This window comes from Microtus ochrogaster, linkage group LG1, assembly GCF_000317375.1.
Source record: "Microtus ochrogaster isolate Prairie Vole_2 linkage group LG1, MicOch1.0, whole genome shotgun sequence".
Taxonomy (NCBI): Eukaryota; Metazoa; Chordata; class Mammalia; order Rodentia; family Cricetidae; genus Microtus; species Microtus ochrogaster.
This window is the reverse complement of record NC_022027.1, coordinates 2,160,025-2,187,825: the sequence shown is the minus strand read 5'-3', so window position 1 is coordinate 2,187,825 and position 27,801 is coordinate 2,160,025. Positions and strand designations below refer to the sequence as shown.

Here is a 27,801-nt window from a genome sequence, read left to right as displayed (position 1 = left end):
AGAGAGAGAGAGAGAGAGAGAGAGAGAGAGAGAGAGAGAGAGAAGCTTTCCTACACAGCTACACAGGCTGGACTGGCCCCTGATATCTTCCGCCTGGCCCCTCATTTCCTCCGATACATTTTTCACAGAAACCCTGGGAATCACAGCCAGTTGGAAACCCAGTTACTGCAAAAGCCAAGTAAAGGGCTGACAAGATGGCTCAGAGGGGAAAGGTGTTGGAGCCAAAGCGTTTCCTGTGTCCTGCACAGCACCGCATGTGTGCAGTACCCATGGAGGCCGGAAGGGGGCGTTGGGTCCCCTGGCGCTGGAGTCGCTGGTGGTTGTGAGGCCAGTGTGGTCCTCTGCAGGGGCAGCCCGTGCGCTGACCTCTCCTGAGTTTGATTCCCAGAACCCACTGGGGGAAGGAGGAAAAGGACTCCTCAAAGTTGCCCTCTGACCTCTGTCGTCATGCACCCGCTCGCGCACCCACATTAATATAAATTTTAAATTAAAGGAAAAATAGTTTTTGAAAAGCTGAATTAGGGCAGCTGTGATGGCTCACGCCTTTTATTTTTATTTATTTATTTATTTATTTATTTATTTATTTATTTATTTATTTATTTGGTTTTTCGAGACAGGGTTTCTCTGTAGCTTTGGTGCCTGTCCTGGAACTAGCCCTTGTAGACCAGGCTGGCCTCGAACTCCCAGAGATCCGCCCTGCGCACGCCTTTAATCCCAGCACTAGGGAAACAGAGGCAGGCGGATCTCTGAATTCGAGGCCAGCCTGGATTACAGAGTGAGTTCCAGGACAGCCTGGACTACACCGAGAAACCCTGTTTGGGAAAAAGATCTATCTATTTAAAAGCTGAATTAGTTCAAAATCTTGCAGCCCACCCCTGATGAGAAACATCTAGTTTGGGATGGGAAGCAGGTGTGTTTCCATGGGTTGCTGAAGGGGCAGCTTCGGGGTGGGAGGAGCGGTAGTGGGGGTGGGGGAGTGGGGCGCTCGCCAGCCTGGGCAGCAGATGGGAGGCCTGGGCCGCCTCTGCCCGCCCTTCTCCGGTTTCCGCACAGCAGCCAGAATGAAGCTCCGCTTTTGTCAAGGCAGCCTCAAGGGAAGAAAGGGAACACCTGTGGCTTCTGGGTCCCCTCCTGGGGCAGGCAAGCGCCAAGCTGTATTCCAGCAGGTGTCCCCACGCTGTCCTTCCAGGCTCCAGCAGGGGCGCAGCTGGGCGCAGCGGGCTCTGGGTCTCCCTTGTTTAGAGCTGGAATTACCTTATGGGGCCTCTCACCGACCTTCTGATCTTATTTGAGAAAATCCCTCCAGGGCAATGAGGAGGCTTGTAGAGGTTTGCTGGTGCTGTCCTGATAGCTCGGGCTGGACTTGAACTCACAACCCTACCACCTCAGCCTTCTGAGTGCTGAGATCACAAGTTGGACATCCACACCCAGCTCAAAGTATTCTCTCTCTCTCTCTCTCTCTCTCTCTCTCTCTCTCTCTCTCTTTCTCTCAAAGTTGGCATATATGTGTGTGTCCGCACGTGTGTGTGTGTGTGTGTGCCAGGACTTCCCATAGAGAATGACTCACCGACATACCAGCCCAGTGCCCAGAGTGTTGAGGGACAGGAAGGCAGGATTGGTTTGTTAGGGAAACATTCGTAACTGCAAGGACTGGGTGAGACCCTCACTTCAGAGTTCTGCCTGTCTGGAAACTCCGCATCCCACAGTTCCCGTCCTGTCCCCAAGACACTTTCTATATTACCAACCACTTGCACAGAAGCCACGGAACTGGAGAGGGCTTGCCTTGGCTCTGAGTCTCCAAGGCATCCAGCAGTCACCCGATAAATGCTGAACAGCAGAGCCTCTGCCCAGGGTGCCCATACCCTGTCCCTCAGTCCCCGAGCGGCAGATCGTGGGATGCATCTGTGTGTCCTGTGTGGAGGGCAGCCAAGGCGGGACAGGTGCCCACAGACCCCGGAGACAGAAACGCAGGCCGCACTCCTGCACTGAAAGGTTGATCTAATGAATTGCGCAGGCACCGCTCCATGTGTCCGGTGAGTGAAGCGGCTTTTACTGTGTTCTCACTGTGTACCAGGCCCGTGCGGGGTGGTGCGTCCCGCTCAGTTGGCAAGTCTACCTGAACCCCAGTGCGCACGTGAGGAGGGCGGAGGCCCTAGTAGGTGAGCTCTAGGTCAGGCCCATAGGTGGATAGGGGCGAGGTAGGCGCGGGATTCCATTTCAGAGTGAGAGCCGCTGTACCGGAGCAAATGGTGGAAGAGTGGATGGACGGGTGGGCTAGAGGAGTGAGCGGGCGAAGGGAGGAGGAGTGAGCCACTAAATGTGCCTATGAAAAGATGAGTTAGTGAATGGGGGGCGGGAAAGGTGAATGAAAGGATTAACAAATATGTGAATGAATGAGTAAACGGCTGGGAGACGATGTGTGAATGAACGACGGGCCAGCTGCCAGGCAGGGAGTAGCCTGGTGAGGGGTGGGGGCGGGGTTGAGCCTGGGGAGGAGGTAGGAGGGGCCTGAGCGAGGGTGGGGGGGGAGGGTGAAGCTGGGCGGAGCCTGTGCTTGAGGAGGAGGGCGTGGCCACGAGACTGGGGGGAGTGGGCGTGGTCTGGTCTGGCCTGGCCCCATCCCTTCGCCATGAAGCAGCTGTGCCTTTGCGCATCCGCCTCCTTTGCGGTAGGCGTTTGGGTCCCTTTGCGCTTTCCCTTCTTCCTAGGAAGATGCTCGGCGGGGGGCAGGGGGCGGGGCAGCTGCGGGGCGCGGGCCGGACGTGGAGGGCGGCGCCGAGGGTCTCTGTGCTCCACGCGGGGTCAGCCGAGCGTTGCGGGATGCAGGTCTTGGAGGACACTGCGGACATTGACTTGGGAACCTGGGCATATTTGTGGCTGCAGCTCTACCGTCCAGGCCTTAATGCTATAGGGGACGATGGGACCTTGGCAGAGCAGCTGTGAAGGGCGGGGAGGTAGTGGCGTCAATGGGCGCTGGAGGATGTTTTAGGTAAGGCCAGTCACCTTAGCATTCATAGGCTGAGGCAGGGGGATCTTTAATTTGAGGCTAGCCTGACCACATAGTGAGACGCTGTCTCAAGATAACAAAAGATAGTAAAATAATTGTGGAGGAGGGGTGAGGTGATGGGTTGTTGGATGCCCTCCCCAGCGCTACGTAAAAGTAGGTGAGCTGGTTCATACCTGTCATCCCAGTCCTGGGGAGGGGGAGGCAGGAAGACCAGGAACTCAAGGTCATCTTTGACTCAAGGAGTTTGAAGCCAGTCGGGACTACGTGGTGGTGCCCGACTCTGCGTCAAAAACAGAATGCTATTGGAGACCTCGCCTTTAATCCCAGCACTTTGGGGGCATGAGCAGGCCTATCTCTGTGAGTTCCAGGATAGCCTGATCTACATAAAGAGATACTTTAAAAAAAGAAAAGAAGAAAGATGGGCGTTGTCTTACAAAACTGGCTTTGGCTTAAGGCACAGTGAGGGGAGGTGGTTCGAGGACATTCGGAAGATGCCGTGGTAGTGGGTCTGCAGACACGTGCTGGGGGGGGGTGCAGGTTTCAGAGACGTTGTCTCGAGGCCCCCAGCCAGGACCACCTACCCCACAGCTCCGGCTCGGTCCCACCGACCTTGGCTCCTGCCCGCCCTGTGGCCCGTGCCCTATCCCGAAACCCGCAGCAAGAGGCAGGCGCCAGGCAAGTGCCCAGGAGTGGGGTGGGTGAGAGTCCGGAGCCGCTGCCTTTGTCCCTTGGTGGGGCGGGGACGGTGAACCCACTCAGTCCCACACACCTCTGGGTGTGCCACCACAGGGCCAAGACTGGAGCAAAAATGACCAGCGCCTGCTCCAGGCCGTGGAGAACAACGATGAGGCCAGAGTGGCCTCGTTGATCGCCCACAAAGGGCTGGTCCCCACAAAACTGGACCCCGAGGGCAAGTCTGCGTGAGTGCCCAAGCCCTGGGACTGGGGTGGCTTTGGACACTCTTCTGGGAATGACCCCTAATTCATGCCTCTAGGTTCCACTTAGCGGCCATGAAGGGTGCCGTGGGCTGTCTGGAGGTGATGCTGGCTCAAGGCTCAGACGTCATGAGCACAGATGGAGCAGGTACTTCCGGACCCGCCCCTGGGTGGACGGCAGGGTTTCCTTGGCTGTCCAGAGTAGGGTTCACATCGAGGCTGTAGCTCCATGGGTAGGACACTCACCATGAGGGGAAGCCCTGGAGTGCATCCGTGGTGGGTGTACGCCTGTCATCGTCCCAGCAGCTGGTGTGGTGCTCAAGATCAGGAGTTCAAGCGATTCAGCTCAGCTATATGTGCCGTGGAGGCCAGCTTGTGTTATATGAGACTTCGTCAAAAATTAAAAATAAAATAAAAAAAAACCCTCAGTCCCAGCATCTGGGTGGCAGAGGCAGGCAAATCCTTGCGAGTTCTAGGCCAACCTGGACTACGTAATGAGACCCTGTATGGAGAGGCAACAGACAGCAACCAAAAAGTTTACGGAGGCAGCGGGTTTTAAGAAGTAGTGAGTTTGGGGCTGGAGAGATGGCTCAGTGGTTAAGAGCACTGACTGCTCTTCCAGAGGACCCGGGTTCAATTCCCAGCACCCACATGGCAGCTCACAACAGTCTGTAACTCTAAGATCTGACACTTCACACCAATGCACATAAAATAAAGTTAAATAAACCATAAAAATATTTTTAAAAAAAGTAGTGAGTTTGGAAGCTGAGGCGCGGGAGGCCGCTGAGCACACCTGGAGGACACTTCCCATCTCTTCTACCCTCAGGTTACAATGCCCTTCACCTGGCAGCCAAGTATGGGCACCCTGAGTGTCTGAAGCAGCTCTTGGAGGTCCTGATGCTCATTCTCTGTCCACACGAAACTCCAGCTACTTCCTCAAACCCCAGCTACTCCCGGGCCCCCAGCTTGGTCCCTTCTGTTACCATCATCAAAATAGGGTCACCTGGGGGGGGGCTGGAAGATGGGTTCTCAGGGAAAGAAGATGGGGGAGGGGAGAAAAAGGAAAAAGAGCCAGAGGGACTGGAGAGGCGGCTCAGTGGTTAGAACACTGTCTGTTCTCGTGGAGGACCGACGTGACGTTCGACTCCCAGCACCCATATGGAGGCTCATAACCATCTGTGACTGCAGCTCCAGGGGACCCTACTTGCCCTTCTGGTGTTCTCGGGAACTCATGTACACACCTACAACACACATTGCACACACACACACACACACACACACACACACACACACACACAAAACTAAAACATCTTAAAAATAGCGAATCTGTGAGCCGATGAGATGTCACTGTAGGTACGAGTACTTGCCCCAAGCTTGCTCACCTGATATTGTTCACTGGGAACCTCAGGGAAGGAAAGAGCATTCTCCCACCTGGCAACATGCTGGGCCGAGTACCAGCAAGCACACACGCAGAAACAAGGGCAGTAGAGTCCAAAGGAGTAGGGAGGGCTGAAGAAATCAGTCACTCAGGAGATAGAGATGACATCACCTGTCACTATTTCCCAGGCTTCCTGCGTGGTGGACATTGAGGACAGCAGTGGGTGGACAGCCCTTCATCATGCAGGTGGGTGCAACCAGGGCCTCCCAAATTCAAGGCAGGATCCCTGTCAATGGATGATGCTCCCAGTCCCTCACTGGGGGATTCTAGGGGGGCTCCACCCCGACCACGCCCCCAGCCTCTCACTGGGGATTCTAGGCGGGGCTCCACCCTGACCACGCCCCAGCCCCTTACTGGGGATTCTAGGCGGGGCTCCACCCTGACCACGCCCCAGCCCCTTACTGGAGGATTCGAGGTAGGGCTCTCTATATCTCTGACCTGCAGCTCTAGACCTTTTCTTAGTTTTTTTTTTCTTTCTTTGGTTTTTTGAGACAAGGTTTCTCTGTGTAACAGCCCTTGGAACTCCCTTTGTAGACCAGGCTAGGCTCAAGCTCACAGAGATCCATCTGCCCCTGCCTCCCAAGTGCTGGGATTAAAGGCGTGCGCCACCACCGCCTGGCCTTTTCTTAGTTTTTATGGATGAGTATTCATGTGTGTGTCATGTGGAAGTCAAAAGACAATCTGTGTCATTGTCATGTACTCTCCACCCCTTCTGTGAACTTGGTCTCCACAACTTAAGCTAGGTGATAGCAAACCTTGCATCCTCCTGCCTCCCCCCCTCCCACCCCCGTGCTGGGGTCGCATTGTGCACCTCCACACCTGACTTATATTTGGGTGGAGCTTAGGTCTCTTACGGACAGAGCCATTTTCTGAGCCCTCTCCCTACTTATTTTGACGCAGTTTGTAGCTCAGGCTAGCTCTGAAGTCCATAGTCCTCCTGCTTCAGCCTCTGAGTTTCTGGGGGACGGATGCGGGCCACCATCTCCAGCTGGTCACTTGTTCTGTGTGCAGCCTAAGGCTTAGCTCAAAGTACAGTCACTGTGTGAACCAGGCCCCTTTGCCCCATTGCACAAGAAGTTAGGCACCTGTACCAGTGGGGGACCCTATTTCTTGCACCCCAAAGCCTGGCCTGTGGGTGGACAGAGTAGGGTGGTTAGAACCCTAATTCCTTTCAAAATCCCCTGGGTGCCCTAAATACAAGCAGCTCCTCCACTCCAGAGCAGCCAAGGACTGATTGCCGGGGGCCAGGAGCACAGGGTTCTAGCCTGCCCGCCCCTCCAGGCAGATCCTCCTGCCCAGGGGACAGCACTTTTGGCTTTGTTGTTAGTCACTAAGTCCCCAGTCAGAGTGGCACCATCAGGAGGCGTCCATGCTCACGGCACTCGAGGGGATGTCTTAAAAAGTTAAATCATTTATTCAACTGTGCCATGTGCTTGAGGGAGGTGGAGTGGGTTCTCTCTCCTGGCAGGTATGTCCTGGGGATTCAGCTCAGGTCAGTAGGCATGGCAACAGGCACTTTTACCAATTGAGCCATCTTTCTAGTCTGCTTTTTTTTTTTAATGTTTTTTGTTTGATTTTTACTTTTTAAGAAATGTATTTACATTTTTTTAAATGTGTATGAGTGTTTTGCTTGCATGCATGTCTGTGCTAGGCCAGAAGGGGGTGCTGGGTCCCCTGGAACTGGAGTTACAGATGGTTAGGAGCTACTACTACCACGTGAGTGCTGGGAACCGAACCCAGGTCCTTTGCAACAGCAGCCAGAGCTTTAACCACTGAACCATCGCTCCAACCCTGAGATTTTAGTTGAGGTCTCATTCGGTAGCCCATGCTGGTCCCTAACGTGCAACCGTCCTCCAGCCTGGGCTTCCCAGCTGCTGGCATAACTGGTGTCAGCCACTCTGCTGCAGAGTAAGTTCCAGCCCAGCCAGGCTGCAGACTGAGACCTGGTCTCTTGTCTTTCCCAGCGGCTGGTGGCTGTCTGTCCTGTTCAAAGCTGCTCTGCTCTTTCAAGGCACACATGAACCCCCGGGATCGGGTGAGCTGCTGGGATCTTGTGGGGGCGGGGTACAGTACTATCCCTGCCGTAGCTGATAACTCATGCCATCTCATCCTCCCTACCAGTCGGGAGCCACGCCTCTCATCATAGCGGCCCAGATGTGTCACACAGATCTCTGCCGCCTCCTCCTGCAGCAGGGGGCTGCAGCAAACGACCAGGACCTGCAAGGCAGGTGAGCACCAGGCCTCCCGACCTTTCCAGCAGATGCTGTGTGACTTGGAGCAGGTATCTGGACCTCTCTGAGCTGCGGACCTAGGAACCCTCTTCCTGGCCTGGATGTAGAGCAGGGTTTAGAAGGTTTGGGACCAACGTCTGCTCCTTCAGTAGCCCCGTTTACCCCCACAGGACAGCCTTGATGCTGGCGTGTGAGGGGGCCAGCCCGGAGACCGTTGAAGTACTCCTGCAGGGTGGAGCCCAGGTGGGCATCACTGATGCCCTGGGCCAGGACGCCACTCACTACGGAGCCCTGACGGGGGACAAAGTCATCTTGCAGCTTCTACAGGAGTTTGCACAACGCCCTTCACCTCCCAGTGGTGTGCAAACCCTGCTTCTGCTATCTGTCTCCTTCTAAGCAGTTTCTGGTCATCCACTTATTTCTTTGTTACTGATAGTTCCAAGGTACCTCAATGCTGGGTCATGAAAATTTTCGTTTCCCAGTCTCAGGGCAGTTTCAAGGAGCCCCAGAGGACTCACGAGTGGTCCACTGTGATTTCTTGGGTCACCCTTAGTATGGAGACTGCCTTTCCTAAGAGATGACAGCCCACCCTACCCCCAACAGGGAAGCTTCACTGCCCCAGTCTGCGAGTTTTGGGGTCCTCCCCACCCAGCAGAACCCCATATGTTTCTACCTTAACGTCCCTGGACCAGAGGCTGGGTTTTGTGGTGCACGACCAGGAGACTAGAGAGCTTAGATCTGAGTTTGAGGCTAGCCTGGGCTGCAGAGTGAGACCCTCCCGGACGACAACAACAAAGCACTAGCACTTGGGGAGCTACTCTGGGCTGAGAACGCAGAAGGTGGTCCCTGACTTTGCTTCCGCTCTCCACAGCCTCTCCAGAGGATGACTCCGGAGAGGCCTCGTCTCAGGTAGGAACCCGGAAGGGCTGACAGTCCTCTGCCCGGTGCATGCACTCGCTGCACCCGCCCTCGCCTCCTCCTCCCCACCCTCCACCCCCAGGAAAAGACAGACCCGCGTGGACAGCGGTTCTGTCACCGCTACTCCGGGATCTGCTGCTGCCCAGTGGCGGTTACTTGAATACCAGCGGTGGAACTGGGAGGGGAGGTGGTTGCTAGCACGGCCACTTTACCTGCGGCTCCGATCTTCAGTGACTCGGGCTTCAAAGGGGATAGACGATGTCACAGAGGACTATAAAGCAAGGGGGAGGGTACACAGCGAATGGCTGGTGGGAGGTAGGACTAGTGGGGTGAACTTGGGGTTCATCACAGGAAGTCAGGAGGGAGCTGAGGCGGCTGACCGCAAGGGGCTGGGCAATTTGGATCCCCTGAGTGGATCCTGGCCCAGGCCCTGTGTCCTCTGTCCCCTTATGCCCATGCCAGAACTCGGTGTCCAGCCATGAAAAGCAAGGGGCCCCCAAGAAGCGGAAGGCACCCCAACCTCCAGCCAGCATGCCTGTTCCCGTAAGAGATGGGGTAGCCTGGAGTGGGAGGGGGCTCTGCCTCACGCTCACGGTGGTGCAGCCTTGGAGACCTCACCTAAAGTGGCTTCCCTTGGTGGGGAGGGGACAGGACGACCAGGATGCTTATGAGGAGATTGTGCGCCTGCGCCAAGAGAGAGGCCGGCTCCTGCAGAAGATCAGGGGCCTGGAACAGCACAAGGAAAGGAGGAGAAAGGAGGTTAGGAGGTTGTAAGGCCTGCGGTCCGGGTGTGGGGAGCTATTCCTTGGGACACCACACCACCTGCCTTCCTCCCCTTCCTTCTTCCTCTGCTCCAGACACTCGGCCCCCTCACTGACCTTCCCACATGCCAGGCTCTGTCCTGCCCCAGGGCCTTTGCAGGAGAGAATTATCTGTCCAGATGTCTCCAAGGCTCTTTCTTCAGTCTCTGCCTGTTACTGACCTACATTTCCCACTTTATTTAAAATCGTCCGGTCATTTTCAGCTTCCTTCATTTCCACCATAGAGCTCCACCACTCAAAGCCACGCCCCCGAGGGCAGGCTCAGCTGAAGGTGCCACTATCAGAGTGGATAAACTCTGGGTGAATGACTGGCCCTCGGCGAGGCGTAAACGAATGAGTGAGTGGTCTGGAACAGGGTCTGCTGTGGAACAGGCTCTGGGCCAAAGCAACTTGAGCGAGCACGAGAGAGAACAGAATGGGGTCCGGCACACAGCGTGAACGCTCAGAGTGGTACACAGTAGGACTGACTCAGTGTAGGTGGAGAATAGTCATGGCTGTCAGACACTAGGTGGCGCATGACTGTACAGCTCTGTCCTGCTCTGTCCAATCCCAACCGCTTCTACCTGCAGCCCCTGGAGGCCGAGGCCAGCTCAGTGCACAGCCTTGAGAGGCAGGTAGGTGGGGAGGACCACTGCTTGGGAGGGTCCTGGGTCCTCAGGTCCTTAAGTGCTGACCTTGTCCTCTGCAGGTGCAGGAGCTGCAGCAACTGCTGGCAGAGAAGCAGGAGGAGAAGGAGAGTCTGGGCCGGGAGGTGGAGAGCCTGCAGAGCCGCCTGTCCCTTCTGGAGGTGGGCAGGGCCACGGCGGGCGTGGCCAGAGGGGTTAGGGTGCTGGGTGCGGACAGGGCAATAAACTGGGTGGGCTGGAGTCAGAGTCTGGGGGCGGGGCCAGAGGCGGGGTGGAGTCAGAGGCTGGGGGCAGGACCAGAGGCTGGGTGAAGTCAGAGACTGGAGGTGGGACTAGAGGCTGGGTGGAGCCAGAGACTGGGGGCGGGACCAGAGGCTGGGTGGAGTCAGAGACTGGGGGCAGGACCAGAGGCTGGGTAGGCTGGAGTCACAGGCTGGGGGCCGGACCAGAGGCTGGGTGTGGTTGGAGTCTGGAAAGGGAGTAGAGGTGTGGGGAAAGTCTGAAGACAAGGATGGCGGGGTTGGGTGTGCCATCATCAAAGTGTGTAGAGCCAGTGTTGTGGATGGGGGCAAGGTGCGGGGCCACTGCAAAGGGCTGGGCCAGAGACAGGAATGGGAAGGACCAGGGCAGGGGTGGGTGGAGTCAGGGTGGGCGGGCAGATTTTTGGTCAGTGTCAGGTGGGTCTTTTGACATGCCAGAGCTTCTTCATTCAGGAACCATGGTGCATCCACAATGTCCCGACTACACATGACTTCCACAAAGCCACATATCTATGAAGATTTCTCCAAACACACACACATATGCCAAGATGGCAGCCACACTGACACAGGCATCCCACATGCCCCACACATATAAACCTCCCAGTCACACACAGACCACACCCCTCAAACCTTCACCCAGATGCTGCTCAAAGTGTGCAGTTAGAATCAGCGAGATGGATCAGCCGATGAGACGCTGTGCTGCCCATCCTACTGACCTGAGTTCACGTCCCCACAGGATGGAAGGAGAGAACCAATTCTCTCACTGCCACCTATGCCCTGTGGCATGTGTGCATCCCTGTACGGTTACACACAAAAGAAACAAAATGTGGCAAAATATCTACGAGCATGCATAGAGACGATCCTCTATTGGGCAGCTGCTTTGATTCAAACCCAGAGCCTTGATCATATGTTGGGCATGTCCTCAGTGGGGAATGCTTGCCCGGCATGTCCAAAGGCCCTGGCCCACCCCAGCATCCCAGTAGAACATGGAAGGGCATGTTGGATGCTCTGTGAATACAGCCACTACCAGTCGGGTGACTCCAGAGTGTTGTATAGATATGCGAACACCCCAGTTTTGGGAGGTAATGATGATATCAAGGTGCAGGACCTGAAGGTCGACTTTGTACCCCACTGCTAGAATGATAGAGAGAACACCAGCTACGACGTGGTCACCCTGCAGGACGAGGAGGCTGAGATGCCTGACTTTCCAGGTGAGTTCTGAGTCCCTCCACCCCCTCACTGCTCCCCATCTGGGATTCTGAGGCGTTTGGGGGGGGCGGAGCCATGACCTTACGTGGAGGGGCGTGATGCCAGGAGAGTGGCAATGCACTGTGAGCTCCCCTTTCCCCCCTCAGTTGCGGGAGGTAGTGCTAGGTCCCCTGCTGCATGGCTCCTGCCCCTGACAGCAGCGTGTGCTGCCAGCCTGACTCCATGTTCTCCCCGACCCTGCCAGGAGCTGATGCGCTGTTGTCAAAGCAGCAACGTCTGTCAGCTGACGAGCTGGTGGCATCCCTGCAGGAGCAGGTAGCTCAGCTCACCAGGCAGAACCAGGAGCTGTTGGAGAAGGTCCAGGTGGGGAAACTGAGGCAGTGTACAGCTCTGGGGACCTTGGGGTGGGCGGGGAACATGGTGAGGCTGTCTCTTAGCCTGCCTGCCTCGCCACCCCCAGATCCTTGAGGAGTTTGAGAAGGACGAGGTGCAGATGGTGGAAGACAATCAGCCTGAAGTGGTCCCTCTGGTCTTGTATGATACTCTGAGGATAGAAGTTGAGCAGCTCCGGAGGCAGCACACAGAGGCCATGCATGCACTGCAGGAGCAGCGGGAGGTGGCCAGGGGTCATGGAGAAGAGACAGTACAGAAGGAGAGCAGGGACAAGGGGACCACCACCCAGAATGGTCCTAGCGTCCCGGAGCTCAATGGTACCACATATCCAGAAACCCCAGCAAATGGCACCACCGAACCCCAAGCAGAAGGCTGCTTGGGCACCGGAAACACAGAAGCCAGTGCTTCAGAAGTGACACCTATAGAGCCCGAGGCTGCAAGTTCAGAGGCCACGGGGAAAGATGCTGCGGCAGACGAGGCTGTGGACACGAGAACCACTGGGGCTCAGGCCCTAGACGTGAAAGCTGTAGGTGACAAAGCTGAAAGAGAGCCGGTGGTGGCGGAAGCCATGGGAGGGGAAGGGAATCCAGGCATGGAGGCTGATGGGGTGCGTGTGGTGCAGGAGGGGCTCCCCGACACAGGGATTAGAAACACGGAGGCCACGGGAGTAGAATTGCAGGATACCGGAGTTCAGGCCACAGCAGCAGAGTCCACGGTAGTGAAGTCCACGGGAGTGCAGGCCACAGTGGCAGAGGTCATAGGAGTGAAGGTCACAGGAGTGCAGGTCACAGCGACAGAGGACACAGTAGCCAAGGCCACTGGAGCTGAAGCCCCGGGAGCAGAAGCCATGGGGGCGCAGGCCACTATGACTGAGGTTACGGAAACTCAGGCCACCACCCTGGAAACCATGGGAGCAGAGGAGGCCACGGGGTCACAAGCCATGGCCGTAGAGACCACAGGCACGCAGGCCACTGTGACAGAGGCCAACGGAGCCGAGGCCGTAGGACTCAAGGCCTCGGAAGCCGGGGCCGCTTGCACTGAGAGTCCCTGTGCTGCGGTCTTGCACCCGGGGGCAGCGGCAGCGGCGGCGGCGCTGCAGGCCGAGCTGGAGACCCGAATCCGCGGCCTGGAGGAGACGCTTCGCCTGCGGGAAAGGGAGGCGGCGGCCGAGCTGGAGGCCGCCCGGGACCGATTTGCGGAGGCTGAGGAAGCGGCACGGGGGAGGAGCCGGGAGCTGGAGACGCTGCGGGAGCTGCTGGCCACGGCCACGGCCACGGGCGAGCGCGCACGCGAGGAGGCCGCTGAGCTGCGCCGAGCGCTGACGGCCTCCGAGGCTCGGGCTGCCGAGCTCAGCTCCGCGCACGATGCGGTCCGCGAGGAGCTCGAGCGCGTGCGCGGGGCCTCGGTTCCTGCGGACGAGCACGAGCAGGCGCTGGGCGCGCTGCGCGACCACGTGACCCGGCTGCAGGCGCAGCTGGAGGAGCTGGCGCGCAAGCACGAGAGGACCAGCGCCGAAGTCTTCCAGGTGAGCGCAGGCGCCAGGGAGGCCCAGAGAGGACGTCGGATCTCCCGGAACTTTGGATTTGCACACTTGAGCCAAAATGTGGGTGCTGGGAACCGAACCTTGGTCTTGTGCCTGAGCAGCCCGTAATATTTCTATTTAGATTTAACTGATTATTCTTATGTGTGTGCACACACAGTATGGCGTGAAAGTCAGATGGCAGCCGGTGGGACGCAGTCCTCTACTTCCACCATGTGGGTCCTGAGGACCAAACCCGGGTTGTCAGGCTTGGCTGCAAGCGCCCTTACCCGCTGAGCCATCCCCAAACCCCGGCCTTTTTGTTTGTTTGTTGTTTTGTTTTTATGAGTTTGTTTGTTTTGTTTTTATGTTTGTTGTTTTGTTTTTATTAGTGTGTGTGTGTTTTGAGACGTCTCTCTCAGTTGCCTAGGCTGCCCTTGAACTCATGATGTAGCCCTCAAACTCTTGATCCTCCTGCCTCAGCCTCCTGAGTACCTGGACCTCACTCGGGCATCACTGAGTGGGGGAAGCTAGAACCCAGGGCCAGAGGTGCATGCAGGACCCGAAGGTTCCTAGGGTTGGGTGGGGAGGTGGAAAGCCATCAGCTTGACATGAGAGGGTGGGGAGAGCCCCAGGATCCAAGCCTCTTTGGGGTCTAAATGTCCCTAGAGTCACGCGTGGGCTTGGGCCACAGGTGCAGCGGGAGGCATTGTTTATGAAGAGCGAGAGGCACGCGGCTGAGGCCCAGCTGGCCACGGCCGAACAGCAGCTCCGGGGGCTTCGTACAGAGGCCGAGAGGGCACGCCAGGCGCAGAGCCGTGCCCAGGAGGCCCTGGACAAGGCCAAGGAGAAGGACAAGAAGGTGGGTTCCCTCCTGCTCTCTGTTGGGGCCCACTCAGCCGAGGTTACACACCTGAAGAAGACGGTTACACCTCGTAGCCGTCACTGTCTTGTGAAGCCAGCCCATTTATCAATGGCAGAGTGGGACAGAGAAGAGTCTCAGCTAGAGCCACTATGGGTGTTGATGCTCCAACTGCTCATTGTAACCATCCTAACTGCTATGGCGCGCTTACCGCTCTAATCCCCATTTGAAGTAACAGGCACAGAGAGGTAAATCCAGTTACACAAGGTCACACAGCAATAAATGGATCACATGCCGGCATTTGAACCCAGTTTTCCCGGAGCCTGTAATGTTTAGAAGATTTTAAAATTATATGTATTTCTTTGGTTGGGGGTTGGGGCATGCCTGTGTGGAGGTCAGAGGACAACTTGCCTAAATCCGTCTTCTCATTCAACAATGTGGGTCCCAGGGGTTGAACTCAGTAGAGAGACAAGAGAGAGGCTTGGCCCCAAGTGCCCCGGCTCCCGCATGTGAGCCAGCTGACCAATTGTGTCATTTTTGTGTTCTCTGTGTGCAGGTGCATGTGTGCAGGCCACAGGTCAGCCTTGGGCCTCCCTGTAACATGAGCTGAAAATCCAAGTTGTTTTTATGGGTTACTGACTGTAACCAGGCAGCTCTAGAACCTGCTGTTCCCCAGATGAGCTGACAGGGTGTTTTTCTGTGACAGGCCAAAAACAACAAAGTATCTGCTAATTTGTATGTTGTCTGCTTCCTGTTGCTGTGAGCAGACAGAGACGTGTTGATAAAACTTTTATTGATGAATATAAAAGTGTGATTTGGAATCCCTTCAAGGGTCACAAAATTGATCTATTTTCTCCCCCCAAACATTTAAAAGTTCAAGGAGTTGGGCGGTGGTGGCACACGCCTTTAATCCCAGCACTCAGGAGGCAGAGGCAGGCGGATCTCTGTGAGTTCGAGACCAGCCTGGTTTACAGAGTGAGTTCCAGGACAGGCTCCAAAGCTACATAGAGAAACCCTGTCTCAAAAAACCAAAAAAAAAAAAAAAAAAAAAAAAAGTTGTCAGCTCTTCGGCTTTACAGATACAAGTTCCCAGTCAGCTCAGCTCCTGGCCCAGATCTGTGACCCTTTATGAAGCTGCCCAGTAGAGGTGCAGAGATCCCTGGTCCCTGCCTGGCCGCTCAGAGTTCCTCCACCCTTCCAGATCACAGAACTGTCCAAAGAAGTCTTCTCACTGAAGGAATCTCTGAAGGCGCAGCAGGCAGCCCCTGCCAGCTCTGAGGAGGAGGAAGCCCTCCGTGGCCAGGTGTCAGCCTTGCAGCAGCGCATGGAGGTACCGCTCTGCGGCAGGGGAGGGGTGAAGGCAGCCACACGGGGAGCAGTCGCCGTCCAGAGGGGGTGTGTGTGTGGCTGGCAGGATCCAGGCTGGTCAGGACACCTCAGGCGCACATCCCTGGCTAGGACACCAGCAGCCAGTGGACATGGGGTTTTGACTCAGGTGGAGGGACGTGGGTGTGTCTCTCCGCGGATGGGCCTCCCCTTCCAAATCCTCTTCCCACTCTCCCCTCCCACTCCCATTTCCTCCCTCCTGCCTGCCTTTTAAGGCAGTGTCTCCTGTAGCCCAGGCTGACCTCAAAATTCCTTGTAGCCAAGGATGACCTTGAGTATCTGGTCCTTCTGCCTCCCCCTTCTCTGTCTGCAGGAGGAGGCCCGGGAGCACGGTGCCGTGGTGGCTTTATACCGTACCCATCTCCTGTATGCCATTCAGGTAAGTGCCCGCCTCCTGACTCCATCTCAGGGGGCCAATCCAGCCTCAGCCTTCCTCCGCCACTGCCTGGGCCTGTTTCCTCTTCTGTTCTGGGATAGCCTTGTGGCTTCTGGGAACATCCCGGTGTACAGACCTGTCTTGTGGAGTACTGAGTCCCTTGGGTTTGTGTAGGGGGATTTCTAGGGCACAGGGGAGCACCCAGCTGAAGCACCAGAGTCTCTCTGCCGCTATCCATCCCTACTCTACCGCAGGGACAGATGGATGAGGACGTCCAGTGCATTCTCAGCCAGATCCTGCAGATGCAGCGGTTGCAGGCTCAGGGTCGCTGAGGACACAGCTGGGCTCTTCACTCTCCGTCCTTCACCACTGCGAGCTGAAGCCACAGAGGCCACCTTCCCTTTCCCATGCCCCAGGGTGCTGAACGGACTCAGCAGGCTCTGGGAGCCAGTCTGGGACCTTACCCATCACTCCACAGCTTACAGCACTCCCCATCTGATGGTACATCTCCCACTATGCCATCTGTATCCCACCCACCCACCCAGGAGTGTAAACTCACTGCAAGAGGGAGACGTAACCGCTGGGCGAGGGCAGGGATGGCGCAGGGGTTCAGATGCTAGTCTGATATTCTGGACCCAAAACAGTTACAGCAATAAATATGAATGCAATGCTGTATTTGAATAAACCAGGGGATAGTGTTGTGGCTCAGAGGTGGAGTCCTGCGGAGAATACCCCGTGAGGGGCTGGTGTCACGGGTAGGGCAGCATGGGTGTGTGGGTTCGCACGGGTCCGTAAAATAAAGACTCAGAGATTCTTGAGAATGAACCTAGCCTTTGAGGCCGCAGGGGCTCAGCCTCTTTGGACTGAAGCTTTCCCTTCGCCTCTTGGCATTTTAATTTCTTCCTATGTTTATACTTTAGCTCGTAGATTTCCATATCTCAAACCGAATGGAGTGTCCACACTACATTGCCAAGTGCAAATACCTGATTTATGAGGTACCATGGTTTTCTGGGTTTCCCCATAGCCAAGTCTGCCTAGGCTTTGCATCCATGGGAACCTCTCAGATGAGATTCACACAGGGCAACAAAAGGTATCTGTAACACAAAGGATGGGTTAGGGGTCTGGGCACTAAAGCCAGAGCTACACCGGGTACCTGGCCCAATGGCGGTGCCAGCCCAGTGGAGGCTTGGGCTGTTACAGGCTGGAGGCGTGGTCAAGGAGGAGCCCGGCCTTTGCTCCAGAGGCAGTGAGACATGGGAGTGGAGCTGATGTTTTAGGTGGACTAAAATCCAATGCAATAGCTAATGTTTTTCAAAGTCCCTGACAATATAAGGTCTGAGGGTTAGGAAAGGTTTTGTGACGACAGCCAAGGCTGCGGGAAGAAAGTCTGTCTGCAAATACCAAAGGAATAAAGTTCTGGTAAGTTCAAGTTCTATACCGTCACAAGGACGTGTCCCACACGGCAAAAACACAAACTCTAGACAGTCACAAGGATGTGTCCCACGTGGCAAAAACAAGATTTTCCTCAGAGGCGCAAACATTCTATTGGATAACAGCATCAAGCAATAATGGATAATCTAAATAGATTCACTCCTATCCTCTGCTCCTGGGAGGAGCACAAACACACATTCCTAGAATGATTCCAGTTTTGTTTTGTGTGTGTTTTTGGAGTCAGTGTTTCTCTGTAGCTTTGGTGCCTGTCTTGGAACTAGCTCTTGTAGACCAGGCTGACATCGAACTCACAGAGATCCGCCTGCCTCTGCCTCCCGAGTGCTGGGATGAAAGGCGTGCGCTACGATCCGGTTAATTCCATGTTTTGAAGAAAGTGAGTTCACAAGATTTCTCTGTTTTCTTGGAGTGTACCTAAGCGCTCAGAATTCTGCTCCCATGACTCCATTCCTGGACTGTGTCCTGACAAGCCCGAGCAAGTTCTGTCTTCTTTATCTTCTCATCCCAGGCCCTCACCTCGAACACCTCCCCTTTGGGGACTCTTGTCGGTATTTAGGATCATAGACCAAGCTGATTTAAACTTTTGACGTCTGGCTTCCACACCCTGAGTGCTCACACAATGGGCCAGCGCCACCACAGAAGGCTGGGAATCGGTATGGTTTTGGCTAACTGTGCAGCTGAGAATCCTAGTTTGCCTTACTGAAACTGCTGATGTCAGGTGGTGAAAATTTGACCTGCATGGGCTGGGCATCGTTTCAGCTGTGAGGCACAGGGATCCCTTCCTGCACATCCTTTGTTTAATGGTTTGTGTATGCTGGAGACCCAGGAGGAAGATCGGGAAGTGTCTGCTGCATGCAGGAAAGCTGCAGTAATGATTTTGTACTCCAGGCCCAAGTTCTGCTGCAACGCCAATGTCTGCAGGCCTGGGACAGTTCTGTGCCTGGGGTGGACGCCAGGACTGGCAAACACTGCGCTGAGCCCCTTTCCAGTACTAGGTCACTCAGATCACACTAGCCAATCAGGGCTCCCAGGCGGACTGCCAGTCACAATGGGTGGGTCCCGGGATCTGAGGCACACTGTCGTGTTCTGTGTTCTGCCCTTTGACCCGCTGCCAGGAGCTGTGAGGAGAGCGGGACGAGCTGAATGCGCCATAGTGAGCGAGGGCCGGCTCCCCACGTGAGGTGGATCCGGTGTGGGGTCCTCCCGGGGCTGTGGGAACCCGCGACTGGACAGAGGTCCCTGCCACGCCTCAGCGTGGGGGTCCTTTGAATGACATCATCTTGAGACTGCGGTCACAAACAACATGGGAAGCCATTGCTGGCGCATGAAAACTGGTCTCATCCTCCTGCAGGGAGCACATGCATCGCTCTCATCACCGCCTAGGAAAGCAGATTCGCCAGCTCGCAGAGCCCGGGTTTCTCTAGCGTCTTCTAGAAGTTCTGCACTTGGCACTGAACATTCAGGTGTAGGATCCGTCTGCAGTTAGTTCTGTGCAGGGTGTAAAGTCTGTGTCATGAAGACATCTGCGTGGAGATGCCAGGGTGGTTCAGTCACGTGTGTCAGGATTCCCTGGCCTCGTGTCAAAATCAACTATATTGTGACTTTGCTTCTAAGTTTTCTCCTAGCTGCTATTGATCTCTTTATTCTTGTTCAGACAGTACAGACTTTACCACAGTTGTGTGTGCAGACCGGAAGCCACACGGTGCAGTGTGGCTTTTATTCAGTCTTGTGCAGACCCCTTTCCATTCACCATGGCCGGCTTCTTCGGTTTCCTGTTGTTGACAGCAACATCTGTTAGACGTTTTGTTGGACATCTGTTGAATCTATCATCCAATTGTGTACGGAAATAATATTGAAGCTTCCTGTCCACGACTGTGGAATTTCTTTGAGTTCCTTGATTCTTTTAATTACGGATTTGTAGTTTTGGCTACAGGTATTTGTCACATTTCTGTGGATTTCTGGTTGTTTAATCTGTGGTGACAGATTTGAGGGTAGGGTTTTCCTTCCTTCCTTCCTTCCTTCCTTCCTTCCTTCCTTCCTTCCTTCCTCTTCCTCTTCCTTTTTTTTTTTTTTTTTTTTTTTTTTGAGGCAGGGTTTCTCTGTGTAGCCCTGGCTGTCCTGGAACTCACTGTGTAGACCAGGCTGACATCGAACTCACAGAGATCCACCTGCCTCTGCCTCCCGAGTGCTGGGATTAAAGGTGTGCACCATGACAACCTGGCTGGGGGGTAGTGTTTTTAATTTACTAAATTTATTTCATGTGTATGAGTGATGCTTGCATATGTGTATGCTCACCACATGTGTGTTTGGTGCCCACAGAAGGCAGAAGGAGGCAGCAGATCCCCTGTAACAGCGTCTAGGATGCTCACTGGCAGAAGTTTGTCCAGCTTCTGCAGTCTGTTCTTTTGCCTCCCTTTGGAAGTGTATTTCCCAAGATTGGCTCTGTAGGCTGATGAAAATTCACAAGAGTCTTTGAATTCTAAGGATTTTAGAGCGCTAGGAGCTTCCTTTGATATCTAGCTATTATTGAAGGCACATGGCTAAATAAATTCTTTGATTGTTCAGAGAAGTCATTAAGTTTGTCAGGTAAAACAATGTGTCAAAAATCAATGAATGCGGCCTTTTCATCTGTGAGGTCCTTGGATCCCCCGACACAGCCTGCTTCAGGACTGAGGGGTCCGGAGAGCCAGTGGGGAGTGTTCCTGCCACTGGGACTTCTTTTTACCATCCCACCCTGCTCCCAAACCCCCTGTTTTGTCTGTGAGGTCCTTAGAATCCTGCAAGAGACCCTGCTCCTGTGCTGAGGGGATCCGAAGAGGTAAGTGGCCACATGGCCAGACAGCCTGAAGTGCCATTCTCTGGAACAGTCCCGGGGGGCTGAATCCAGATCCTCTCCAATTCCCTAAGGTTTTCTGGCCATCCAGTGGGGTGTGTTCCCTGCTGCTGGCTTTCTTTCCCCATTCCACCCTGCCCCCAAGTCTGTCTTTTTATCTGTGAGGTCCTTGGATCCCCCAACACAGCCTGCTTCAGGGTAGAGGGGATCTGAGAGCCTGCTCCTGTGCTGAGGGGACCTAAGAGAGGGCAGACGAAGAAAAACTCCCAAGTACACAGTCAGCCACAGCAAAGATAGGACCAAGATGCCAAGACTCTGCTGGCCTCATTTGAAGGAAGAGATGGTCATGTGCCAATGAAAGTATTCCTCCAACATCCTGAAAAGCAACATGGTAACACCAGAATCCAGTGAACACGCAACAGGAAGACTTGAACATCCTAATCCAGAAGAAGTAGAAGAAATTGACTTTAAACGTAACCTTATGAAAATGATGGAGACCCTTAAACAGGAAGTGAAAAACTCCCTTAAAGAAATGGAAGAGAAGACAAACAAAAAGTTAGAAGAAATTAATAAATCCCTCAAAGATACCCAAGAAAACCAAGAAAAAGCAATCAAACAGGTAAAAGAAACATTTTAAGACTTGAAGATCGAAATGGAGGAAATAAAAAAAAAAACACAAACCGAGGAATGGCTGGATATGGGAAATCTGGGTAAGTGAACAGGAACTACAGAGACAAGTATAACCAACAGAATACAAGTGATAGAAGAAAGAATCTCAGACGCTGAATAAATTATAGAGGAAATAGACTCATTGATCAAAGAAAACATCAAATCCAACAAATTCTTAACACAAAACATCCAAGAAATCTGGGACATCATGAAAAGACCAAACCTAAGAATAACAGGGGTTGAAGAAAGAGAAGAACTCCAGCTCAAAGGCCCAGAAAATATATTCAACAAAATCATAGAAGAAAACTTTCCCAACCTAAAGAAGGACATTCCTATGAAGGTGCAAGAAGCTTACAGAACACTAAATAACCTGGATCTTCTCATCATATAATAATCAAAACACAAAACATACAGAATAAAGAAAGAATATTAAGAGCTGCAAAGGAAAAAGGTCAAGTAACATATAAAAGAAAACCTATCAGAATAACACCTGACTTCTCAATGGAAACCTTGAAAGCCAGAAGGTCTTGGATAGATGTGCTGCAGACCTTAAGAGACCATGGATGCAAGCCCAGACTACTATACCCAGCAAAGCTTTTTTTCACCATCGATGGAGAAAACAAGATATTCCATGACAAAAACAGATTTAAACAGTATGTATCCACAAACCCAGCCTTACAGAAAGTACTAGAAGGAAAACCTCAACCCAAGGAAGTCAACAATACCCACAATAGCACAGACATTTAATAACCCTCCACCAACACAATTCTAAGAAGGGAAACACACAAACACTACCACCAAAAAATAACCCGAGTTAACAACCACTGGTCATTAATATTGCTTAATATCAATGCACTCAATTCACCTATAAAAAGACACAGGTTAAGAGAATGGATACGAAAACAGGATCCAGCCTTCTGCCGTTTACAAGAAACACACCTCAACCTCAAAGACAGACACTACCTCAGAGTAAAGGGTTGAGAAAAGGTTTTTCAATCAAATGGACCTAAGAAATAAGCAGTGTGGCTATACTAATATCTAACAAAATTGACTTCAAACTACAATCAATCAGAAGAGATGGAGAAGGTCATTTCATACTCATAACAGGAACAATTCATCAGGATGAAGTCTCAATCCTGAATATCCATGCCCCTAATATAAAAGCACCCACATATGTAAAAAAAATTAATAGAACTCAAAGCACACATCAAACCCCATACACTAATAGTAGGAGATTTCAACACTCCTCTCTCACCAATGGACAGGTCAACCAGACAGAAACTTAACAGAGGAATAAGAGAACTAACAGATGTAATGAATCAAAGGGATTTAACAAACATCTATAGAACATTCCATTCAAACACAAAAGAATATACCTTCTTCTCAGCACCTCATGGAACCTTCCAGAAAATTGATCACATACTTGGTAACAAAGCAAACAATCACAGATACAAAAAATCTGAAGTAACCATCTGTGTCTTATCAGATCACCATGGAGTAAAGTTAGAATTTAACAACAATACCACCCTCGGAAAGCCTACAAACTCATGGAAACTGAACAGTCAACTACTGAGCCACCCCTGGGTCAAGAAAGAAATAAAGAAATTAAAGTCTTCAGTGAATTCAACAAAAACAAAGACAACATACCCAAACTTATCAGATATTATGAAAGTAGTGCTAAGAGGAAAGTTCATAGCACTAAGTGCCTACATAAAGAAAACAGAGAAATCTCACATTAGATACTTAACAGCACACGTGAAAGCTCTAGAAAAAAAAAAAGAAGCAGACTCATCCAGGAGGAGTAGAAGACTGGAAATAATCAAACTGAGGGCTGAAATCAACAAAATAGAAACACAGAAAACAATCCAAAGAATCTGGTTCTTTGAGAAAATCCACAAGATTGACAAACCCCTATCCAAACTAATCAAAAGGCAGAGAGAGAACACTCAAATTAACAAAATCAGAAATGAAAAGGGAGACATAACAACAGACACTTAGGAAATTCAGAGAATTATTAGGTCTTACTATAAAATCCTGTACTCCACACAATTGGAAAATGTACAACAAATGGACATTTTTTTTAGATAAATACCATGAGCCAAAAATTAAATCAAGTTCAGGTAAACAATTTAAATAGACCTATATGTCATAAGGAAATAGAAGCTGTCATGAAAAAAAGTCCCAACCAAAAAAAGCTCAGGACCAGATGGTTTTAGTGCAGAATTCTACCAGAACTTCCAAGAAGAACTGATACCTACATTCCTTAATGTGTTCCACATAATAGAAACAGAAGAGTCATTGCTAAACTCTTTTTATGAAGCTACAGTAACTCTGATACCAAAACCACACAAAGACTCAACCAAGAAAGAGAATTACAGACCAATCTCATTCATGAACATCGATGGAAAAATTCTCAGTAAAATACTGGCAAACCGAATCCAAGAACACAACAACAACAACAACAAATCATCCATTATGATCAAGTAGGCTTCATCCCAGAGATGCAGGGCTGGTTCAACATAAACAAATCTATCAATGTAATCCATCATATAAATAAACTGAAAGAAAAAAAACCATATGATCATTTCATTAGATACCAAAAAAGCATTTGACAAAATTCAACCACCCTTTATGATAAAGGTCTTGGAGAGATTAGGGATACAAAGATCATATCTAAATATAATAAAAGCTATATACAGCAAGCCGACAGCTAGCATCAAATTAAACGGAGAGAAACTCAAAGCCATCCCACTAAACTCAGGAACACGACAAGGTGGAATATCTGTTAGTAGGCACTTCTCCCACAATGCCATATCCTATTCAGTGGGCAAAGAAATGAGTGGTGTGATCCTCCTTTTCTATAGAGTGAGTTCCAGGGCAGGCAGGGATATACAGTGAAACTCTGTCTCAACAAACAAACAAACTTTTCTTATTTACTTTCCTTATTTACTCTTAATCTTTCAGATTTTGCTCATGGGTGATACATACGCTAGAGTTCACAAACATTTCTCTGTAGAGTTCTGAACTGCCTTTAGATAGGCCTATGCAGCTTTAACAGTTTATGATTTGGAAGACCCCCCACCAGCTGATGAAAATTGGGATGGGGGTGCATCTGTCACTGCAGATAGACCTACTCAAACAGCGTGGATTTTTTTTTTTTTGGCTCCTGCAGTTCCAGGCCATCAAGGACACCTCTGCAGGGTAAGGAGACCATGGCCATTACAAGAAAAGGGAGCAACTCTCTAGCTAAAGGGCAAAAGGAGATATTGCCCACATAACAACAAATCTAGTCTGCATACAGAGGCCTAAATTAGGGCTCTATGAGCCAAGGGAGAAGATATTTTATGAGACATATGGAATTCTATGTCACCTGAGTATGTCATTCTGGCTAAATCAGCTACCTTGGCCTGTGCATCTGCAGTGAGTGCCGCTGGGTACCTGGAATGGTCTAATGTTACTCATTCTCCTTTGCCTCAGCTTGCCGTTGGATGGATCCAGCTCCCGTTGTCAATACTAATGACTCTGTTTATGATTGGACCATAATAGACCCAGTCCACCCATCTGAAGACATGACTGTGTTTTCTCTTTCCTTGGGATTTGAATCACTTCCCATCTCCATAGGATATCATAACATTCATATTCCTACTAAAGGCCAATATAGGTTTATGTTCTGTGAGATACCAGAGCTACCAACCTCTTTTCAAGCTATTCTCTAGATTGTTCTGATCAATATGGTAATGTAAACCTAATAGTACTCGAAATAGTTTATAAGGAAGTCATTCTCTTTTAGTCTGAGAATTTCTCAGAGTGAAGAACTCTCTAGTGCTTGGCTGCTTTGCTTTTCTGGTCTTAAGGTTGAACCCCAATACCTGTCTCTGCTCTTTTATTATTCATGCTACATAATGACGCCCAACATTAGGCAATGCACATCCACATAAAACCTAAGAAAGTTTAACAAAAGGGCTTCTGGATCCACAAAAACAGGAGCCAGTTGGAGTTTCTTGGCAGCTGCAATTTTTAGGCCCCGTTGCTGGCGGAAAGGAGAGGGTGGCTTCTTTAAGAGACAGCTTCCTGGTTCATGTTGGCAGCTATAGGCCTGCAACAGAGCACTTAAATGGGGTTTGTGAGCCGAGTGCTACAAGTTGCTTAATAGTGCCATAAATCTGCTGGGGAGCCAACGCAGGGCCGCAAGCTGGCAGGTGAAATGATTATGTGAAGGAACAGAAAAGGCAAAATACATCAGCCTGAATATTTATACAATAAAAGCAACTTTTAAAATCCAAAAGGTCAATCTTCAGGAATCACCATGGGCTTAGGTAAACAAGGCTGTAAAGCTTCCATTGGCCACACGGTGGCACTAACATTCCACAAGTCAACACACAAATCTCCATTTACCAGATTTCTTTTTAATTACAAAAGCAGGATAAGTCCAGGGAGAAAAGGAGGGGTTCTAGGTGGCCATTCTCATGAAGAGCATTTAAAATGTTTTAAGAAGTTAGGACTTTTCATGACAGTGAGACACATCTGCTCCTGGCAGCACCAAGCTACTTCGAGAGGAAGATGGGCATCAAAGAGGCTCATTAGGCATTTGGGCAAGAAACCACTCTTGTCTGGACTGCTTGACTGGACTGCAGAGCTTGCCTAAAGGGGAGATGATCCTTCTGGGTTCCTGCTTCATGAAAGAGTCTGCGAGACATTCTGCAGGACACAGAAGAAAGTGACTGGCAAGCTGCCAATATAGGCAGCCCTGTCTTTAAAATTTCCTGCTTCATGGGGAAGTCTGCTGGTTACTATGGGCCTGTAGGCTGAAGATGGGTGCCCCAACAGCACAAAAGAACTGTGGGTGACTGTCCAGGCAGTGAGACATCTGTCAATTCTAGAATTTTGGAAGTTGCTTACAACACACTTCCTGTTTACTTAGGTAATTTATAACCTTCTGAGGTCTTTGATGGGGTTTAGGAATTTATAGTTATAGTTCTCCTTAGTTTTGACAAAAGATAAAGTAGATATAAGTATTACAACTGTAATTCTTATTTGATACCTGTTTTGCTATATGTAATTTTAGTGTGTCAAAGTTAAAGCCTTGCTTTTTGTTTAAACAAAAAAGGGGAAATGGTGTAGGAGTTCCTTTTATTTGTGTGTTGTTTTCATTGGTTAATGAATAAAAAAACTGCCTTGGCCTGGTTGATGGGGCAGAACTTAGGTAAGCGGGGAAGACAGAACTGAATGTTGGAAAGAAGAAAGGCAGGGGAGAGACGCCATGGAGCCGCCAGAGACAGACATGCCGAATCTTTCCTAGTAAGCCACTGCCACATGGCAATACATTGATAGAAATGGGTTAAACTGAGATGTAAGAGTTAGCCAATAAGAGGCTAGAGCTCTTCAGAGGGGGGCCATTGAGGTAGCCAGACAGGCTCATTAAATTTCCATATAATTTTAATAGGTCATATTTTTTCAATGACCCCTATGAAGAACACAATCCATGTTTATGACTTTGTCCTTGTGGGAACACAGGGCCAAAACCTTTTGTGAATCTTTTACTAGTATTTTTTATTTTTGGTATCCTGTTCTCATCATTGGCCATCAGGTTTTGAAGAACAGTTGGCGTGAGAGGTGGGAATGGAGATCTCTGCGTTTGTAGAATGTCTTTCCCCCAAAGATTACAAGGAACGTAAATAACAAAGGTTATAGAGCTGCCATTATGCCTTCTGGACACTCTCCTTAGAGTTAATACTTCCCAACCCTATCAGGGTTGAATGTACCTCCATAACAGGCTATCCAGGTGCCCTCCTTCTATGGTTATAATGGAGACATCAGTTCCAGAATCAATTAATCCTGTAAAAGTGTTTCTTCTTTTAGTTAAATACAATAATGGTTTGTCATTTTCCTTCAGTGAAGTGCTTAAAGATACAGTTTTATTTGTACTGCTGAACCATTGCTCATAAAGCTAAGCACATTGTTCTGCAAAGGAACCACATGGGGCAATAATAATAATAACTGTGCAATATTTCTCCTGCCTTATATTGACAATTCAAGGGCACTGTGATCATGGTAGCAATTTCCCCTGTAGAATCGTCATCAGTGACTCCTGAATGATTCCTGTCATGGATAAGCTACTGTAATCCAATAAAAGTTGTAACAAGAGGAGTGGGCCTGCTTTTGGTCCAGCTGCCTGGCTAGCATACACCCGAAATAATCACACAGAAACTGTATTCATTTAAACACTGCCTGGCCCATTAGCTCTAACTTCTTATTGGCTAATTCTAACATCTTAATTTAACCCATTTCTATTAATCTGTGTTTTGCCACCTGACTGTGGCTTACTGGCAATATTCTAACCAGCATCCGTCTCAGGCAGGAGATCCATGGTGTTTGCCTGACTCTGCTCTTCTTCCCAGCATTCAGTTCTTTCTACTCCACCTACCTAAGTTCTGCCCTATCAAAAGGCCAAGGCAGTTCCTTTATTCAACCAATGAAAGCAACACATAGACAGAAGAACCTCCTGCACCAAAAAGTTCCACTGTTCTTGGCCATACAGGTGGCTGATATCCTGTGTGAATCAAAAGATAATGAAAGATTTAAACAGGAGCCATCACTGTTTGGCTGAACAGTGATCTTTCTTTCTTTTTTTATTGAGAAAAGGAAAAAAAAAACAAGTTTCCGCCTCCTCCCAGCCTCCCATTTCCCTCTCCCTCCTCCCACCCTTCTCCCCCTCCCCCTCCCCCTCTCCCTCTCCCTCTCCAGTCCAAAGAGCAGTCAGGGTTCCCTGCACTGTGGAAAGTCCAAGGTCCTCCCCGCTCCGTCCATATCTAGGAAGGTGAACATCCAAACTGGCTAGGCTCCCACAAAGCCAGCACATTAAGTAGGAT

At 51.1% G+C, this 27,801-nt stretch overlaps 1 protein-coding gene across 7 annotated transcripts; it reads left to right on the top strand.

Moving 5' to 3' along the window:
* The first annotated feature begins 2,606 nt into the window (after nt 1-2,606).
* On the top strand, nt 2,607-17,656 carry Ankrd24 (ankyrin repeat domain 24). 7 transcript variants are annotated; one of them, XM_026785346.1, is made up of 21 exons: nt 2,607-2,668; nt 3,596-3,682; nt 3,797-3,927; nt 4,002-4,090; nt 4,769-4,833; nt 5,509-5,566; nt 7,345-7,415; nt 7,502-7,608; nt 7,782-7,969; nt 8,483-8,520; nt 8,992-9,072; nt 9,181-9,288; nt 9,920-9,964; nt 10,039-10,137; nt 11,375-11,447; nt 11,690-11,808; nt 11,906-13,363; nt 14,052-14,219; nt 15,421-15,549; nt 15,919-15,984; nt 16,236-17,656. In XM_026785346.1, the coding sequence occupies exons 1-21, from the start codon at nt 2,630-2,632 to the stop codon at nt 16,311-16,313; spliced, it is 3,297 nt and encodes a 1,098-aa protein (XP_026641147.1). In that variant the 5' UTR covers nt 2,607-2,629; the 3' UTR covers nt 16,314-17,656. The 7 variants fall into 7 exon arrangements, with proteins under 7 accessions (XP_026641147.1, XP_026641148.1, XP_026641149.1 ...); XM_026785347.1 differs by lacking the exon at nt 3,596-3,682; XM_026785348.1 differs by lacking the exon at nt 14,052-14,219.
* The last annotated feature ends 10,145 nt before the right edge of the window (nt 17,657-27,801 follow it).

What these genes read in the sequence shown, in the direction of transcription:
- Ankrd24 (XM_026785346.1), top strand. Translation starts at nt 2,630, where the DNA reads ATGAAGCAGCTGTGCCTTTGCGCATCCGCCTCCTTTGCG. An exon ending in GACAGCCCTTCATCATGCAG is followed by an intron (nt 5,567 to 7,344) that starts GTGGGTGCAACC and finishes TGTCTTTCCCAG; the next exon opens with CGGCTGGTGGCTGTCTGTCC. An exon ending in TGAGATGCCTGACTTTCCAG is followed by an intron (nt 11,448 to 11,689) that starts GTGAGTTCTGAG and finishes CGACCCTGCCAG; the next exon opens with GAGCTGATGCGCTGTTGTCA.